The following is a 17558-nucleotide window of genomic DNA, read 5'->3' as shown; positions in this document are numbered from 1 at the left end:
ACTAGAAAAACCCACATCTAACTATTATTACCTAAGATGACAGGATGGGTAGAAAGAATGAACATGGCAGGAATCCTGTCCCATCTTCTTCTACAGTAAAAGCTTGTATGAACTTCAGAGAAAGCTTTGTTTGAGTGAAGACTTCAGTCTCAGCAATGAGAACTACATCCAAACCATAGCTCTCTATGGGATGTTCATAGCGTTCCACAACAATTATTCAAAACTGATACTTTATTTGTTCTGTGACAGTCATTCATTGTCCTTTGCAAGGAAATTAAGGATTTATAAATTAAGATATAAACCCACAAATACATCATTAGCCCTCAGAGCACTCTAAAATATCTGGTTTAGATGAAGTGAACATAAATACTTAAAAATTTAGGGGTAAACACTAGCTCATAGAGCAATACAGCAGATCACAGTATGTTTGTTACTTCATAAATTGTATAGCTAAATTATAACCTGAGGCACACAGTCGAAGACCAGGTGCTTTCAGCCAGGTAAAAGATGGAATAAGGAAATGTAATTATGTCCTAGAGACCATTAATACTGGTTTGTCTTATCCTTTCCAGCATCTTCGCTATCATTGAGCAGGAGGAACAACACTTTCACTTATTCTGAGATGACAAAAACCCATCAATATTCTAAGACCCTTTGGTGGTCACAGATTTTGCAACACACAGGGAACTATTTGTAAATAAGTTTTTCAAGATGAAAATGAAGATGAGAGGTGACCAAACGCAAGAAAATTCTTCTTAGCAATGACTGAGTTTAACTAAATACATACTAAATGCTAAAATTGCACTGAGCTAAGTAGTAAGGTTGCAGTAAACTCAAGTGACTCAACTAATAGGGACAACTTTCTACATACCAACAGATATTTTTAAGAAATCACCTATGCTTTTTGTAGAAGCTGGTGAAGACACAAAACCTCTAGCAGCTCAGTAAAACCAAACCTTTAAACTTTGAGCTACCTTTGTAATTTCCTGGCTCTCAAGACAGGTTTAGTAGGGATGATGGCTGGCATTCAAGTCAGACATTTAGCGGTCCTATTTGTCAGACAGGGTGAAAATTAGATTTAACTCAAAGTGCCTTAGGAGAATCAGTCATGATTCAACTACAATATATCTTCTCAAAATTCAGCATGAAGCCACAATGCTAATTTGCTACAATGCATTTTTAAGCAGAAAAATGGAAAATACATAAAATCCTTATAAATATTCAAATGTGCATGTGGTATACTTTCCAATTACACATTATAATAACATTATATATATTATATAAGGACACTATAATAACAAACTGTGTCTTGACATGCTTAAAATGCATTCAAAGGGTCTTCAGGATCAAGGAAGAATGCTTTCCTCTAACAACAAAGGACACTTATTCCAGTGTGACAAACCACAGAAAAAACACAACAGAGATACAGATGGATTCAGAATTCATTGGTGATCCAGCTCCTATGCCAATAACTGATGCATTTCCAAGAATCAACCTTATTTTGGCCTTTTTTTTCTTTTTTGTCTTCTGATGATTGGGTTTTATGATTAGTTAGCTCAACAAAGTAGTCTTCCGAGGACATAAACTTTTGGCATTTCCTGAGGTAACCTGAGCAACTGTAGCTCGAAGGAAAAAGGTTTTTAACCTTTTTTTTCCAGAGGTTAAATGTATAAACATGGATTTTAAACACTGTTGCTGTCAAATTAAATGAAACCAAAATGAACTGTATTTTACTAACTTGACCAATTGGGTATTTTTCTATTGACAAGGCCAAAAATATCTCATTCCATTTTGGATACTTCAAGATGTATGTGAAGAGCAGGAAAACTTCTACAGAAAAGCATCTACCCTCAAAGCAGTAACTAATGACTTCAGAACATCCCTTAGCAATGGGTGGAGCAAACAGTGCTCCACTCCAGGAATTCTGGTGGAACAGAAATATTTCAGAACCAAAATTCCTTCTCGGGTGACCTAGACAGATTACAGCACAGTCCATGCCAGTTCAGCTACAGAAAGCAGACAGAAAAGAAAATGGATAAAATATTTTGCTTTCTCTCTTCATTCTTTTGCTGTGTCCTAGGGAGGGAAGGCAATAGGCAAGTACATCTCGCTGACTCAGTCCTCTCTTGCAGGACCAGGGACGCCTTGAGAACAGTGGCAGATTCCAAGTAAAAAGTGTATGTCTTCCATATGGTTCCTTCCAGCCTCAAAACTGTGGTATGCAGGAAATTTTATAACCCAGTTTGACTTTTAATTATATACATTCTGTTTCTTTCAGCATTTGTAGGACTGGGCATTAGCTTTGCGTCTGGTGATATATAATCTATACAGACATTTGAGACAGCTCTACCATATGTTGGGGAACATGCCACATTAGGCTCTATTATGGCACCATATGACAAGAAAGAAGCTGTAGAAGTAAGCAGCATCTGGGATCCTACTTTCTATATGGTTAGGTAAAAACACCGGACTGTGACTAAAATGGACAGTCATGATTGCTTGCATCAAAAGTAGCTGCCAGCATACCTCAGAGCAGGCTGGCTAGCTGCATTTGATCTGCTGAAGTACAGTGCAGGAGATCCCCTAGTACTACACTGCAAAGGCAAAAACATGAGGTTAACTGCAAGAAGTACACGGCAGGAACTAGCTGTGTAAGTCATGCATTCAGTGTGCGAAACTCAATAGAGGTATGCCTCGCTAAGTAACAGGCTGAAGACAAGTCACAGTTTTCCTTTCTTTCCTGTTCTGTAATTGAGAAAAGACAGTGGCTTATCATTGTTATTACCATAGTCCTTTGCAGCCTGCAATTTGTGGCTTCAGAGAACTTAAAAGACGATTAGATTGCTGTGGTACAGAATATATTCTTCCATTATGAAAAAACAGTTTCTAGAAATGCTGACGATGGAAAAGGAACAATGAGACGGCTCCTCTGCAAGGAACGTTTTACTGAGACCAAAGCTCCCAGCAGGGGACCACACAGACACAAGTGTGGTTCCACTTTAAGAAGTCACCGCGTGAAAAATGCCACCTTCTTTCTTACAGCTTGGCTCCCCATATATATGGACAGTCTTATCTGCTGCCTTTAATAACATTTAATTCCCAGTTTTTAAATTTGTTGTTTATATTACTGCAGTGCCTTGAAGATTTTACCTCTGGCAATTCCCCATTCTGCACAAGAGAGAGCTGGAATCAATTCTGCTTCACAGGTGAACAATCATATAATTATGTACCAGATGAAGCATTAACATCCAGCCTCACCCCTTGGCAATCTTATTTTCTTGACTAGACCTGCATGGGTGCAACTGACTGCAGATTCCAACCTTTATAAATCAAAAACATGACACAGAGACTGCCTATCATGATTTGCATACACATTTTAGACAGAATCTGCAATGCTGGTTGCATGTTAGCAACTGCCACTGCAGGCTCTAGTTTGGGAACAGCTCTGCTCCAGGGCAGGTTAGCTCAGCACAGCCACACTGGAATTTATAGATGTTTTGCTGCAGAACAGTCTGTGCTTACTGGCCAGCATAAATTGTTACAATGGTTTCAGGGATTCACTGTACGGTGAGAGCTAGTACTAATGAAGGGCAAAATCATGACTGTCAGCTCTTTGATCTGCTTCATACTTCCTCACTCACTGTACGTGCTAGGGCACTAACTTCCAAGAAGTTCTTGCTCTCCACTCTGTGCCTATCAACAACAAAAGATAAATGAAGCCCATGTTCACCCAGAATGTGCAAATGCATTAGTGAAAGCCAGGACTTCGTGGCATCCGCCATCCTCTGGCAATGACAAAATTTCTCGTGGGATTTTGTTGTTCTTACTTTTGTGGAGATGCACCTTACTCCACAGGTGGGTTAGCTGCTAAGTGCTGTTTCTCAAGAGTTAAAGGCAGGAGACTGGCACCCGCATATAATGATTCTTTTAAAATACATTTTTGATCATCTTCATGATCCTGTGTTCAGTCCTAACATTACAACAGCATACATCACCAAAGTAGGTTCACTCACCAAAAGCACTTTTTGTATGGCAGAAATAATAATGGTTATCCCAATAGGATTTCTACACATACCTCTAGCTGACCACTTTGAAAACCTATCTGTTTTTCTACAGGGTCCTCATGTAAGCAAAGCAAAAGCCAGCCCTACATTTATAGCCATTTGTAGGTAAACAAAACATTTTCCACTAGTCAAGTACTGCAGAGGCAAAGATAAAAATCAGGACACACTCACTTCCGTAACAAAGTCTGGATTGCATAGAAATGTGTACTCATTTAAATAGCTTCTGATATTTTCTCATTGTTCATGAAATAAAAAAGCAACTTTAGAACATGGCAAGAGGAATAAAACCAACAATTATCAATAGCGTTCCCTAAGACCACGAAACTGAACACCCTAACAACTTTAAATGATGGCAGTATTTCTTCAAATATCCTAGGATGGGTCAGCTGGCATGACCTGACACGCAGCTCAGACAGTAAGCAGATGGCAAAAAGGTACGTATAGTTCATCACCCCAATTCACCTTCAAAGCTGGCTGCTGGACCTGCTGTTTAATACTGCGTAGGTCAGTGCTGACCCACTGATCTGCTCAGAGCATGTCTTGCCCAACCTAGCATGCCAGCTTCTCAGTGCAGAGACACACGTACAGCTTTGCTTTTTATGTGCTGGAAAAAATTTCGGGATGAGCATAGACAGAGTGATCCTCCAAGAGGTGGATGCAGGTAGGAAGTGTAGACTTTGCACTAATATTAAACCATCATTGTTTGACGGAGGAACGATAGTGTTTCTGCTTGACATTCCTATTTAAGTTTATCTGACTCATTGCCTATGCTCTAATCTTAGCATCACATTTAGGTTCCAGATTTAGCAATTTACCTGTATTTAAAATGCACCTTTTTTAGTGAAGCTTAATGGTAACCATAACAACACTGCCAAATGTACTGTTTGAAGAGCTGGTTTAATAACTATCAGGGGAAAGGAAAGAATTAATGAGGAATTACATTGTTATTTACAGTCTACCTGCTGTAATACACACAGCTTCAGCTCATTGGAAAAGGCTTTAAAAAGCTTAATCTTGATGGCACAAACACTGTTTTGAGTTTCAGTGAATAAGAGGATTATTTCAACTTTGAAACTATTCGGTATTTGAATGTTTTTGTAGTAAATAACTGATTCAACTTGTATCAGTCTCCTATCTACATTTGTACTTTACAGAAGCCTCATACCCCTGCACTGGGGATGCTTTTGACCCCTCTCTAGCAGATTCTTGTGCTAAACTCACAGTTTTCCTCTTAGAAAAGGAAATATAAATAAAATAACTTAGTGTCTACAACCGATACTACATAAACATACTGTGTTTCATCACAAGACTTTGCCTAGCATATGAAAGTCTATACCAGAGCACTTCATCCAAATCTGACCAGGTTGGTAATCTGCAATATAAGGAACCAGTATCTGTATCTATAAACTAATGTATGCAGTTTTAACACTGCAACTCTCCCAGAAGCACACCACTAATATTTTAAATACTACAGGTTACAGACAATTTTAGTGAGCTAACAAGTATTCATCAACACAAAATACGAACTTCTAATTAAGGCAGTTCCATTACTCACAAGCAGAATATCCACCTGAGCATCAGGTCTGTTTTCCCTCCCTTCCCCCTGAGTGAGCTGCGGGATATGTGCAAAGATTTCAGCCGTCGTCCAGGTGAGCACATTATCACCTGGCTGCTCCAATTCTAGGACAATGGGGCTAGTAGCCTGGAATTAGAGGGTAGGGAAGCCAAGCAGCTGGGATCACTTTCTAGGGAACGTGGCATTGACAAGGTGATTGGAAAAGGGACACAAGCCCTTTTGGACACAAACCATCTCCCGCACAGCTAATTCCCTCAAGTGTTGGATACCTCTTTCCATGGTGGTCCACTTGCCTGGTTACTTTGCTTGCTTAGCTTATTGAAGTTTTCAAAAAACATCTTTTTAATCAAGGACCTTTTCAATCAAGCTGCCAGCCTGCAAATCCAAAAATAGCTCAATGCACAACCTGCTAACAAAACTTGACTGCCATGGTAACTGGAGATGATATTTCTTTGAGGGCACTATACCAAAAGATGCATGTTTCCAGCACAGATACAGAATGAAGCCTAATATAAGCCCAATAAGATATATTTGCTGTTCTTATATTACGAGCATTATGAAACATTCCACATGCTCATCTTAATCCTCCCAAACTGATTTTCTACCACATACACTCTCCTGCTACGTTCATTTCAACAGTCCAACAGTGTGAAGGCATTTTGCCAAGGCTGTCTGCTCTCTTTGTGTGACCTGCCACTTTCTTCTTTTCTTTAGGTTAACTGACAACATGAAGTACATTAAGTACATCTGTACTTAAGACCCATACAGTCTCTGTCAAAGAAAAGTGTTGATTGTCTGAACTTTACTGTACAAATCTCACGTTATTCCTCTCCTCCAAAATGGGAGGTTTGGGCATAATTTTTTCCTTTTCTCCATTTTTCTTGTTATCAGCCCACATCAACTGTGCAATGCCATGGAAGTTCGCTCTTTGTCTCATCTGGTGGGTTCTTCTGTTTCTGAGATCTGACATTGACTTAACTACAAGAAAGCGGGGTGGGCTAGAGTATTTTTGTAAATATTTTGCACTGTATCATGCACAATGAATCTCAAGTACACATATCACCCCACAATTGCATGGTTGAGTTTTTGGTACATAGCTTGTAGGAATTTTTCTCTTTGTAGATGGTCGATTCTATTGGATTTTATTCACAAAAGAAAAAAGAGACACATATTAAGAGCTGTTACTATGGATATTTCTTCATGCTGTTCTGCTACACAGCTTTCTTTCAGGGCCAAAATCTGCAGTCACACTTACTACAGCAAATTTTTTGTGCTTCGAGGAGAATATTTTATGTCAGATTTCTCATTAGATGATATCTCAGTGAAGGTAAATGTCCAAAAATTACTCAGCTGAAACCACTGTTTTTCCTTTGTGACTTAACTCAAACAAAAGTCTTCAAAGGTGAAAACTTAGTGAGCTAAACCAATATCTCAGACATATTCCTCTGATTTGCAGCATTCTGAATATGCTATCAATTTCACATGAAAGATCAGAAAAACAGTAACTGAAGAAACTGCAGTTTAAAAAAAAGTGGCCTCAAAATGTTCCAGAATAAAACACTCCTAATTTTAAATGTTATTTATGTGAACCTCTTCATATGTTTAGCAAATGTACTACATACTTATGAAAACGCCAAAAGTAGTTTAAAAATAAACTATTTTTTCCTACAATACTATATGAAAACATCAATCAATCATCACAAAAATGGCCTTGTTTTCTTTAGAAATGATGCATCCCCATTTTACTTTGATGCATAATACAATCTGCTATGTATTAAACATTGTATAATACATGGAGTTAAGCAAATTTTAGATTTTTTTTTTTCCAAAAAAAGAAATTTTGGTATTTCAACTTTTGTTTTCAACCTGTATTGTAATAGAAATAAATCAAAACTTTTTCATGCAATGAAAATCTCCTAAGATGTGACTGTTAAACAACAACATTTCCATTTTCTTCAATAAAACAAAACTTGTCAACAGCCTTAACTAGAATGAATCTATTCTGGTGCTCTGAACCAAATCAAAAAGTTTATTTTAAGTCAGTTTGACATTAAATTGCATTTACATATGGTGCCATAGTACAGTAATGGAAGTTGTACAGCACTAAATTGCACACTGTCAAAACAAGAAAAAAGTATCAGTGGAGGGACTGTTCTGCACAAGCTCTATGCTTAACCTCTCTTTTTGCATCCATTACCAGGCACTGTTAAAGAGATAAGATGCTGGACTTAAATCTGCCTTTTGGCTGATTAAGTTAATAATTCTTATATTCTTAAATTTGCATGTCCTTCAGGTGTATTCCTCCTTTTATTCTTCTCCAACAGACTAAGCTCCTAGACTGCTCTACATCTCCTAGAGGACATTTTAGTCGCATGATGCCCTACGCTATTTGGTTAAAAAGAAATCAGAATGCATCTTAAAGGAAATGAATTCTTTTTTTAGCAAGTCAAAATTTCCTCAAAAGAATGCTCACTTTGCAGAAGCTGTACTTTTGTGCTGAAGAAAAAATTTTAATGCTAAACTACTGACCAGCTCTTGTAACAAGGCTCGTCTGTTGTATTCAATATGTGTTTTTTGGCGTAAGTAAGTAACAGATGGTATTATGACAAAAGGTTGATCCAAGTATATTCAAGTCAATGGAAAGATCTCAAAATTCCTCACTGTATTGGGTTTGTGTGGCAAGGTTTTAGGAGCAGGTAGGCTACAAGGGTGGCTTCTGTGAGAAGCTGCTAGATGCTTCCCCCATGTCCGACAGAGTCAATGCCAGCCGGCTCCAAGACGGACCCACCGCTGGCCAAGGCCCAGCCCATCAGCAACAGTGGTAGCGCCTCTGGGATAACATATTTAAGAAGGCGAAAAAAACTGCTGCACAACAGCAGCCAGGAGGGAGGAGTGAGAAGATGTGAGAGGAACAACTCTGCAGACACCAAGGTCAGTGAAGAAGGGGGAGGAGGTGCTCCAGGTGCTGGAGCAGAGATTCCCCTGCAGCCTGTGGTGAAGACCATGGTGAGGCAGGCTGTCCCCCTGCAGCCCATGGAGGTCCACGGTGGAGCAGATATCCACCTGCAGCCCGTGGAGGACCCCACGCCAGAGCAGGTGGATGCCCGAAGGAGGCTGTGACCCCGTGGGAAGCCCGCGCTGGAGCAGGCTCCTGGCAGGACCTGTGGACACATGGAGAGAGCAGCCCACGCTGGAGCAGGTTTGCTGGCAGGACTTGTGACCCTGTGGGGGACCCACACTGGAGCAGTCTGTTCCTGAAGGACTGCACCCCATGGAAGGGACCCATGCTGGAGCAGTTTGTGAAGAACTGTAGCCCATGGGAAGGACTCATGTTGGAGAAGTTCGTGGAGGACTGTCTCCCGTGGGAGGGACCCCACGCTGGAGCAGGGGAAGAGTGTGAAGAGGAAGGAGCAGCAGAGACAATGTGTGATGAACTGACTGAAACCCCCATTCCCCGTCCCCCTGCACCGCTCGGGGGGAGGAGGTAGAGAAATTGGGAGTGAAGTTGAGCCTGGGAAGAAGGGAGGGGTGGGTGGAAAGTGTTTTAAGTTTTGGGTTTATTTCTCATTATCCTACTCTGATTTGATTGGCAGTAAATTAATTTCCTTGAGTTGGTTCTTTTTCGCCCATGATGATAACTGGTGAGTGATCTCCCTGTCCTTATTTTGACCCACGAGCTTTTCGTTATATTTTCTCTCCCCTGTCCAGCTGAGGAGGGGAGTGATAGAGCGGCTTTGGTGGGCACCTGGCATCCAGCCAGGGTCAACCCACCACAGTCACAGAAACATTCTCAGTAAAATACAAAGGAGGAAGCTCATAGCCTCTGTTTTGGGCATCTAATTTAGGTAGAATTCACAGAAACTCAAGCCTAAATATTTTATATAGAAACTAAAAGTTAAATGCTTATACTGCTGTAATGTACACTGTGTGAATGCTACTTTCTCTACATCCTTTTCACACTAGGTTTAAATCACTAATACCTTCAAATGAACATAAACCAATGGCTGCTGCCTTTTACTTAACCTTCATGGGAGTTTTCTCTGCGCACAGTGACTAGCTAGAGGACTTGTTCTAAGAATATGAACAGACCATTTACTTGAAGGCTGTCACATGAAGTCACACCGGCCCAAAATAATTTTCAAAGACTATTATCAATTTTGTTGATTTGAAACAGCTTCCTTGAACCAGGGCTACAGTAAGATGATAACCATCTTTTTATCCAGCTCTCAAGAAGGGTATCACTAAGATCAATGGAAAAATGAATTATATGCCCTTGGGTGAAGGAAAATATCAATGGTTGTAACATAATGAAAGTTTATAAATTCAATTGTTAATCCCAAAGTCTTAAAGTTAAGCACTGCATAGGTTTTCTGCCACACTTGTGATTGTATCCTGTGACTTACATTTTTAATTACCTGCTCAGCCACAACTATAAATACACTGTCCTTCAGATAGCTTGTTAGGTAACGATGGGAAACTAAACAAACATAGCTCAAATAGTTTCTTAGCCAGAAGAGCTCTTCAACTTGCTCTGTTCTAATCAATTCACGAGTGCTGTTCATAGATCATGCATGGATCAGATATCTACAAAAGGAAACATAATGAAGCCAAGATGTTGTTTACACCAACACTGGAAACAAATGACAGCAAGAGTCACGAACTAGCAGAGGAACTGGTTTACAGTTCCCTATCCATACATTTTTCTAGTTACACAGTTCTTAAAGTGTTTTTTCTTGTGGACAGTATATCATCAATCAAATGAAAAATACTTCATTTCAATTTTTTCTCAAAGGGAAATGCAATAGATGTTATATATGAGTATAAGAGCATATCACAAACAAGAACTGCAGTATCTAAAAGCTAAAATAGCAAACAAATATCACTAATAAAGACTTGTTTAGAATTCAAAAACTTTTAAATGGAATATCTATCTGCTCAATGAAAGGGTCTTCCTTCCCACTCCCATTTATCTCTATACGACATCCACATCACAGTGCTTGAAACAAAAGATGGAGCCCCTTTAAGGAGCTTGGATGTGGCTCGACCTCATAATATCTATGTATCAAAAGCACCATTGATATATTCTATACAGTCAGTGGTTGACCAGCTGGTATGATATCCTGTATTGTGAACACAGCTCACTATGCAAAGCTAAAAGCTTTCTTGATACATCCATACAATTGCTTTAACAAAGCAACAGCCAGAAGCAAGCCATAGCAGTGAAGAATTCGGGTTACAGTTTTTATTTCATTATTTTATCCATTTCTCTTTTAAAAATGAAAAAGGGAATGGGGGGAAAAAGTGAATCTTTAGTAAATATTCTAAGTGCAGCACTCCAAAAACACCTCCAAAGAAAACTACAGTGAGATAAATTTTCAAATCCACAATCTAGATGCCATAAAATAGAAATTACAATGCCATGGAGAACAGCATCATCTTGCATATGATTTTAATGTATTGCAGTGTAATGTAACAAACTGTTAGCTACTAATTAATTTAAATCTCGTAATACTGAAAATACCTCTGTCCACTTCATGTATAATGCTAAGGGCTATAATGAACATAATAAGTCAAAAAGACTAATGCACTGATTTTCATTCCTCATTTCTAAATGCTCTATCAGTGAAAGAAATGAATCATTTTAAAAATAAAATTTATCAGTAAGGCAAATTCATGGAAGACTCCAACACCGTCACTGTGCCTCCTTTGAGGTCCTCTAATAATGAAAAGAGCAGATAAAATAGAATATGCCATACTGCAAATTGGAAAAACTGCAGAACACATCAGTAACAGGCTGCACGTCCACAAGATCAGAAAACCAAAGACCAAAACTGTAATATGATCTTGTTTGGCTTATGGGTTTGGGGATCCACCTCCTGAAGAATTCCTCTTTCTTGTCATACTTGTCCATTGCCCTCTGTTCACAAAATGCAGCCTACATAACTAAAGTCCTTCATATAACCTTCAGAGAGACACATCTAAATTAGGCCATATATCAGAGCATATGAAGACAGCTTTAGCACAACGAAAACTGGAAAATGTCACCATCCTAACAAGAAGTAAGGAGGAAGAGCTCAGGGTCTCTGTGCCCTAACAGTAAGCCACTTGTTTCATCTCCCTCTGAATACTGAACAGCTTTTGCAGCTATTTAATCCACAAAGATTGCAAAACCTCTGTGTGACAAATTGGCAATTTTAATGTTTATTTTGCTTATAATGTTTATTTTTGCCAAGAGTTTAAAAATCATTCTGCTTGCCAGTGACTGAGCATAAGCACTCTTGTAGGTAGACGTGGAAGAATATAAAAGGAAAAAGTGTATTCTTCAGGAAAAAAAAAAAAACAACAGACACCATTAATATTAATAAGTTAAAATTAGACACAGTCTGACCTTGTGAGTTACCCAGGAGATCTGATTAAGTGCAATCAGATTCCAAGCACTGTAATGTTGGGAATAGTGTCTCTGACCTAAATGCTCTTCTCATCATGAAATGTCAGCAATAATGACCTCAAGCAACTTCACCCTGAATTTGGTTTGCCTTTGATAAAATACCATGATAGATCCGCAAGATAATAGTAACTTATAAACTTATATGGTCTTCACAATTAAGCATGACATTTTTCCTATACAAAGTGCCAAAACTGGAAAAAAAGGCCAAAAGGTCACAATCTGAGGAAGAAGCCTTTCAAAAGAGAGGACTGCGGCAAAGCCAGTGCCACTAGCGTGATCCACAGGGGCTCTCTCTGACAAGCCTGCTGGGGCAGTTTTAAAACGACCAGTTAAATGCCTGTGGAGATCCAGCTCCCTAATTATTGATTGACCTATATATTTTTGGCATCAGTTATGCCCCAGAGAATCTGATTTGACAGGCAGTTAAAAGTCCACAGTTAAATAAATTCTGAAATAGCCAAGACAAGCAGACTGACTTCCTAAGAAGATTAGTTTCTTCTGTTCATCAGAATATTTCGGGGACGGTGTAAGAAAGTGAAAATAGGCACCATTTTGAAAGAATAGAGCCTTGCAACATTTTGTATGCCCAACAGCTAATATATACACACATACAACAGCCAAAAGAATTCTTAAAACATATAAAATAATCCCCTGTGCCATGATCATCACAAAGCAAAACTGCTGATCAGGATACATTCATATGCAAGGGCTGGCTCTCAAGTAAAATGGTAGCTGCAGTTTAGTTAACCACCCCCTGAAAGACACTGTGGATATTTGTAGATACCCTGCTCATGTTCTTTCCCGCTGACGTTGATAACTATTTTAAGGTTAGAAAGCAGACTACAGGGGCTGCTTTGTGGCCATGGGAAAAGTAATTCAATCTGTGAGATTCAACCTGTCTTCGAAAAAATTCACCCAGATTTGTTTTTGCCATAATTGTTTTCCTCCTCTCATCGTCACTCCTTCATTGAACCTCTCTCCAGAAACCAGAAGGACGAAGAGTCACATCAGGAAGACACTTACAAAGCTAATCATTGAGTCAAACAGAGAGGCAGCTGGATATTATAAGACTGTGAGCAGAATGGGGACTTATTCTAGCACAGTGTGAGGAAAGAAGATTAGGACAGAAACAGAGAGATTAAATGAAAGGACAAGCATCTTGAAGGGTCTTTTATTGCTCCTCAAGAGTAAAACCTAAACATTTCAGGAATCAGATATTATTGTAAAAAGTAATGTTTTGATTATTTCTTACAATGATGAATAGATTTATGGCTGAAAATAGTGGATAAGTGGCATACTGCTTGTCCTGTATTGTACTGGCATGTACTATTTTTCCCATTCTCCTGTTTATTCCAGTGAATGCAAAGGCTTCATGTTAAACTTAAGTCCTCCATCTTCCTCTAGAATTATTTTCCAGCAGAATCTAAGTTTCAACTGTATGACGACTCCAAATAGAAAAAGCATTGTCAAGGAAAAGATACATGTTGTATAATTACAGCGTTTCTGAATCATAGACTCATACAGTACCTGTGGATGTATCCACTGTGAAGAAAGAAGAAAATTCTCCCGGGACCAGTTCATATGTGACAACGCCATATATTCCCGAATCTCTGTCTGTGGCAACAACATTGACGATCTCTGTTCCTGGCTGTGTGTGACTGCTGATGCTCGTCACATAGACAGCTTGTTCAAAAACAGGTTGATTATCGTTAATATCTTCTATCTCGATGCGAACAAAAGCTTGGGCACTCAGTCCACCCTGTTCGATAAATCAGAAAGATAAAAACAAAAAACAATTTTAAAAGTGTACACAATAGAATGATGCACATCTGGCTTCAGCCCATCATTAGGAAATGGAACATGCTGCAACAATATTGAGCAATGAAAATGTCTGTTAAAAACAACTTACGGTATCTGTAATACCCCAAAATAGCGCATTTAGGCAACCTACACGCTCAGAACAACTCCACTGGGCTGACTGAGTACACAAAGAAGTTCAACTTCTTACGACAGTGAGGCCTGAACACAAAGTTATTTTTGTTAATACTAATGAACACTACACATGTCAAATCCTTGCTAGTCTAACCTCACTTGGTTTTACTGTAATCACCTACACCCCACTTATTCCTTCACAGATAAAAGTCAGGGCTTTCTGCCCCAGAAACACATGCCCCTCAGGAATAACTTCTTCCTATCTTAGAGTCTTTCAGATTTAAAAGCGCGACCATCATAACAGTGAACATGAGGCTTTTTCAACTATTGATTAGGAACACAGACTGAGAGCAGAGCAGTGCAGGACAGCCAAAAGCTGACCTGTCAGGCTGCTGCTTGCAAGACCTATCCTCAATTTACCACCCTGGCAGGTTCAAGCAGTTCTGCTCATGCAGTGTATGTGTGTCTATACATACATACATATTTGTGTATATATAAGTGTGTGTGTGTGTATATATATCTCCATATGTACGCACATGTGCTTGTCTACATACCCACACCTTCATTTTCTGTACACAGAGACAGAACAATACCAAATTCAACTGAAGCACAAATCTGAAATGATCTGTTGATGTAAAATTCATAACTGATTACATAAAATTATTTCCAGCGCATTTGTGATTTTGCAGGGAAAGAGGTCTCGCCACGCTTTCCAGGGAGCTTGGCTCAACTTCTCTGCTCTTGTTTCTTTTCCTTACACAAAGGGCTGGGAAAAGAGCCAGGCCTTGGTCGCAGCTTCGGCACCATACTGCTTTGCAACCCCAGCCCAGCCACTGCTCTGCTCTCCACACGGTTGAAGCTCCTGCTACAGGTGCCCACCAAGAGCCCACTGAAACACCACGTGGGCAGCCACGGGACCATGTTTAGCTTTGCTCTTCAGTGAAACTGGAAAAGCAAGGAGCAACTGCAAGCTGGCTTATCAAACTATGCCACAGCAAAATCACAATTTGCATGGCAAAGCACTGAATTTTGTGATGATCTGGAAAAAAGACAATTCTGTGGGTGCTGAAGTGCAGACCTAACAGGGCCCTGAGTGAAACAAATGGCAATTTACTTCTCAGAGGCACTACCTCATACACCCTGTGGACTCCCTCCATCAGTCTGGAGGGGTTCATATCTCCAAGGTTATTTTGCAGCCTTAACAACTACAAACATTTTTAAAAGAAAGCAGTTTGTCCACTTGTGGCACAGCTAATGGTGAATGCTGGGGCATTGACATAGACAATGGAGGCACAAAGCGGCACACGTATATATAGCCTGCACATGCTGTACGCAGTACATTAAGATACAGACAGAGGAAGAATCCTGCACCGTTCAGTGACACTGAGCACGCTGTGCTTGTACCAATTAGTCACTTACGGAAACCGCTGACACAGATCAGATGTTGGTGCATACACATGACAAGCTATGCTGAGCTAGTCCAAACTTAATTTTGCAGTCACAGTAGCTACAATATAAAAAAAGAACTACGTTGCATATTTCTGCAACCTAATTGTTCATGTCAATTATTTTTAAACCTGACCTTCATGAAACTATCCAATGATTCAGACTGGATACTATACCTTTAGACTTGCCCTGCAGCATAACAATCCCCCCCAAAACTGTTTTTGAGGGTTTGCTTATTATGTCCACACGTTCAGACTTATTTGTGGGCAAAAAATACTATCAACATTCTCTTCCACATTTCTATAGGGATTTTTGCTTTGTTCTGTTTTGGTTTTTTCTTCCATGTAGTAACCTCTGTTGGGTGGCTGTGACATTCCCATGAAGGCTCAAGTATGTAGAAAATTAAGATGATCTTGTGCATCACATGTCTGTGTTTCACCTGCACACTAGGAGATCTGGCCCACATGCTCCTGGCATACTTGGGTTTTCTTCCAAAGAAAATAAGGCATGGCATAATTCCAGGGCTCACGCTGCTGCAGAGGCAGCCACCAGCCAGGACACATGCCTGGGGACCAGGACTGTGAAGGGTACTGGGCTAGCATCAGCCTCAAAACTACTGAGACAGCCATGAAACCCTGTGCTGATATGGAGAAGTGGAGATGTGCAGATCTAGTGGGCTCACTGCCAACACCCCAAACCCACTTCAGTGTGAGTCCCTTCCCCAGTACCCTGATTTCCATAGGAAGGAAATCCCTGCACAGGAGCTAAAAAGGGGTCCCCATGTGCTCTGTTCACTGTCAGAAGATGCTCTGTGGCTCCACAGCTTTCAGGTACTTTAGGACAGAAATCAGAAACACTTTTAAGGGAAGAGGGCCAAGGAAGAAGTGAGGTCAAGAATAAAAAGCATCTAAAAAGATGGTTGGAACAGCATGAAACCAAACTGCAAAAACTCATGAGAACTTGTGTCAAACTGCTTCTTCCAAGTTTCATTATTGCTAAACAGACATTAAAAAAAAAAACCTACCCCACTCTGCAGCCAATTTGTATTTATCCTAAAGAGTCATGTAAAGACTGCAAAGTCTTTGGAAATTGATTAATTCTAAGTATATGGGGGAATCTATTCTCTCAGAAGACAGACCAAATTTTATGATGGAGACAGATCCTTCTTTTCCTGAAGAAGCAGTGTATCCCCTCATACAGGAGTCAAGTATGATATTAACTTACTAACTTACAATATTAACTGGTTATGGCCCAATTCTTGCTCTGGCTATGAAAATTTTTAGGTATCATCCCAAGTGAGAAGGAACAAACTGCTTCTATTTCTAACCACATGGATATACTTCATCTACTCAGAAACAAGCCCGATATAGTAGATCTTCCAAAATATGAAGGCTGATTTAAACAAGTCTGTTGCTGACAGAAAATTACATTTGTCAAAACATGTTACAAGGAACAGAAAGCCACAGTTGTTCATTTTGAAATCCCTTTTCTCAAATGTTCAAGTATTTTTAACTATTGTTGTGCTGTTTGATGCAACAAAAGGTCACAGTTACAATGGCTTCTTTGTCAGACTCCTGAGAGTTGTGTCCCCTGTGGAACAAAAGGGGGACATAACAAACTACCACCAAGTCAAAATAACCACAAGTAGTATTTTCATTACTTTGGCAGGACCAAATCCATATGAAAATATAAAGCTATTAGTACACCTCTTTATCATGTCTCAAAAAAAAAAAAAAAAATTATCCCGCCTTTGGCAGGAGAGACTCTAGCTTAATACGTAGAAATGGTGCTATTTTGAATAGCTGTATTTCTTCATCTTGATGCTGTAAAATGCTTAAGAATCCATCACGATTTCCACCACAGCATTTTTGTCGGTGAACTGCGCTGTCAAATTTTTGTTCCAAACTAAACTGTGATATACAGGATCTCTGACATGAAGGCTTATTTTCTTTTTTTTTTTTGTTAAACCTAAAAGATATGTCAACTTGAAGTCATAATGCTGTCAAAATAGAAAGACATCGCCAATTATTTCAAAAGCCTTGACTTCTTCAGAAGCTTTGCCTGTGAGCGTCGAGTGCTTATCTCTACGTTT

At 39.5% G+C, this 17558-nt stretch overlaps 1 protein-coding gene across 1 annotated transcript in view; it reads right to left on the bottom strand.

Annotated features, from left to right (window-relative positions):
- DCHS2 (dachsous cadherin-related 2) overlaps positions 1 to 17558 on the bottom strand; it is a 120259-nt gene that overhangs the window by 48204 nt on the left and 54497 nt on the right. The window contains exon 3 of the mRNA XM_050895588.1: positions 13616 to 13847. Within this exon, the coding sequence (XP_050751545.1) occupies positions 13616 to 13847 (232 nt within the window). The remainder of the gene's footprint in view (positions 1 to 13615; positions 13848 to 17558) is intronic.

Source organism: Gymnogyps californianus, chromosome 4, assembly GCF_018139145.2.
Source record: "Gymnogyps californianus isolate 813 chromosome 4, ASM1813914v2, whole genome shotgun sequence".
In the NCBI taxonomy this organism is placed as follows: Eukaryota; Metazoa; Chordata; class Aves; order Accipitriformes; family Cathartidae; genus Gymnogyps; species Gymnogyps californianus.
Note: the sequence above shows the minus strand (reverse complement) of the source record. Positions and strands in the feature narration are given on the sequence as shown.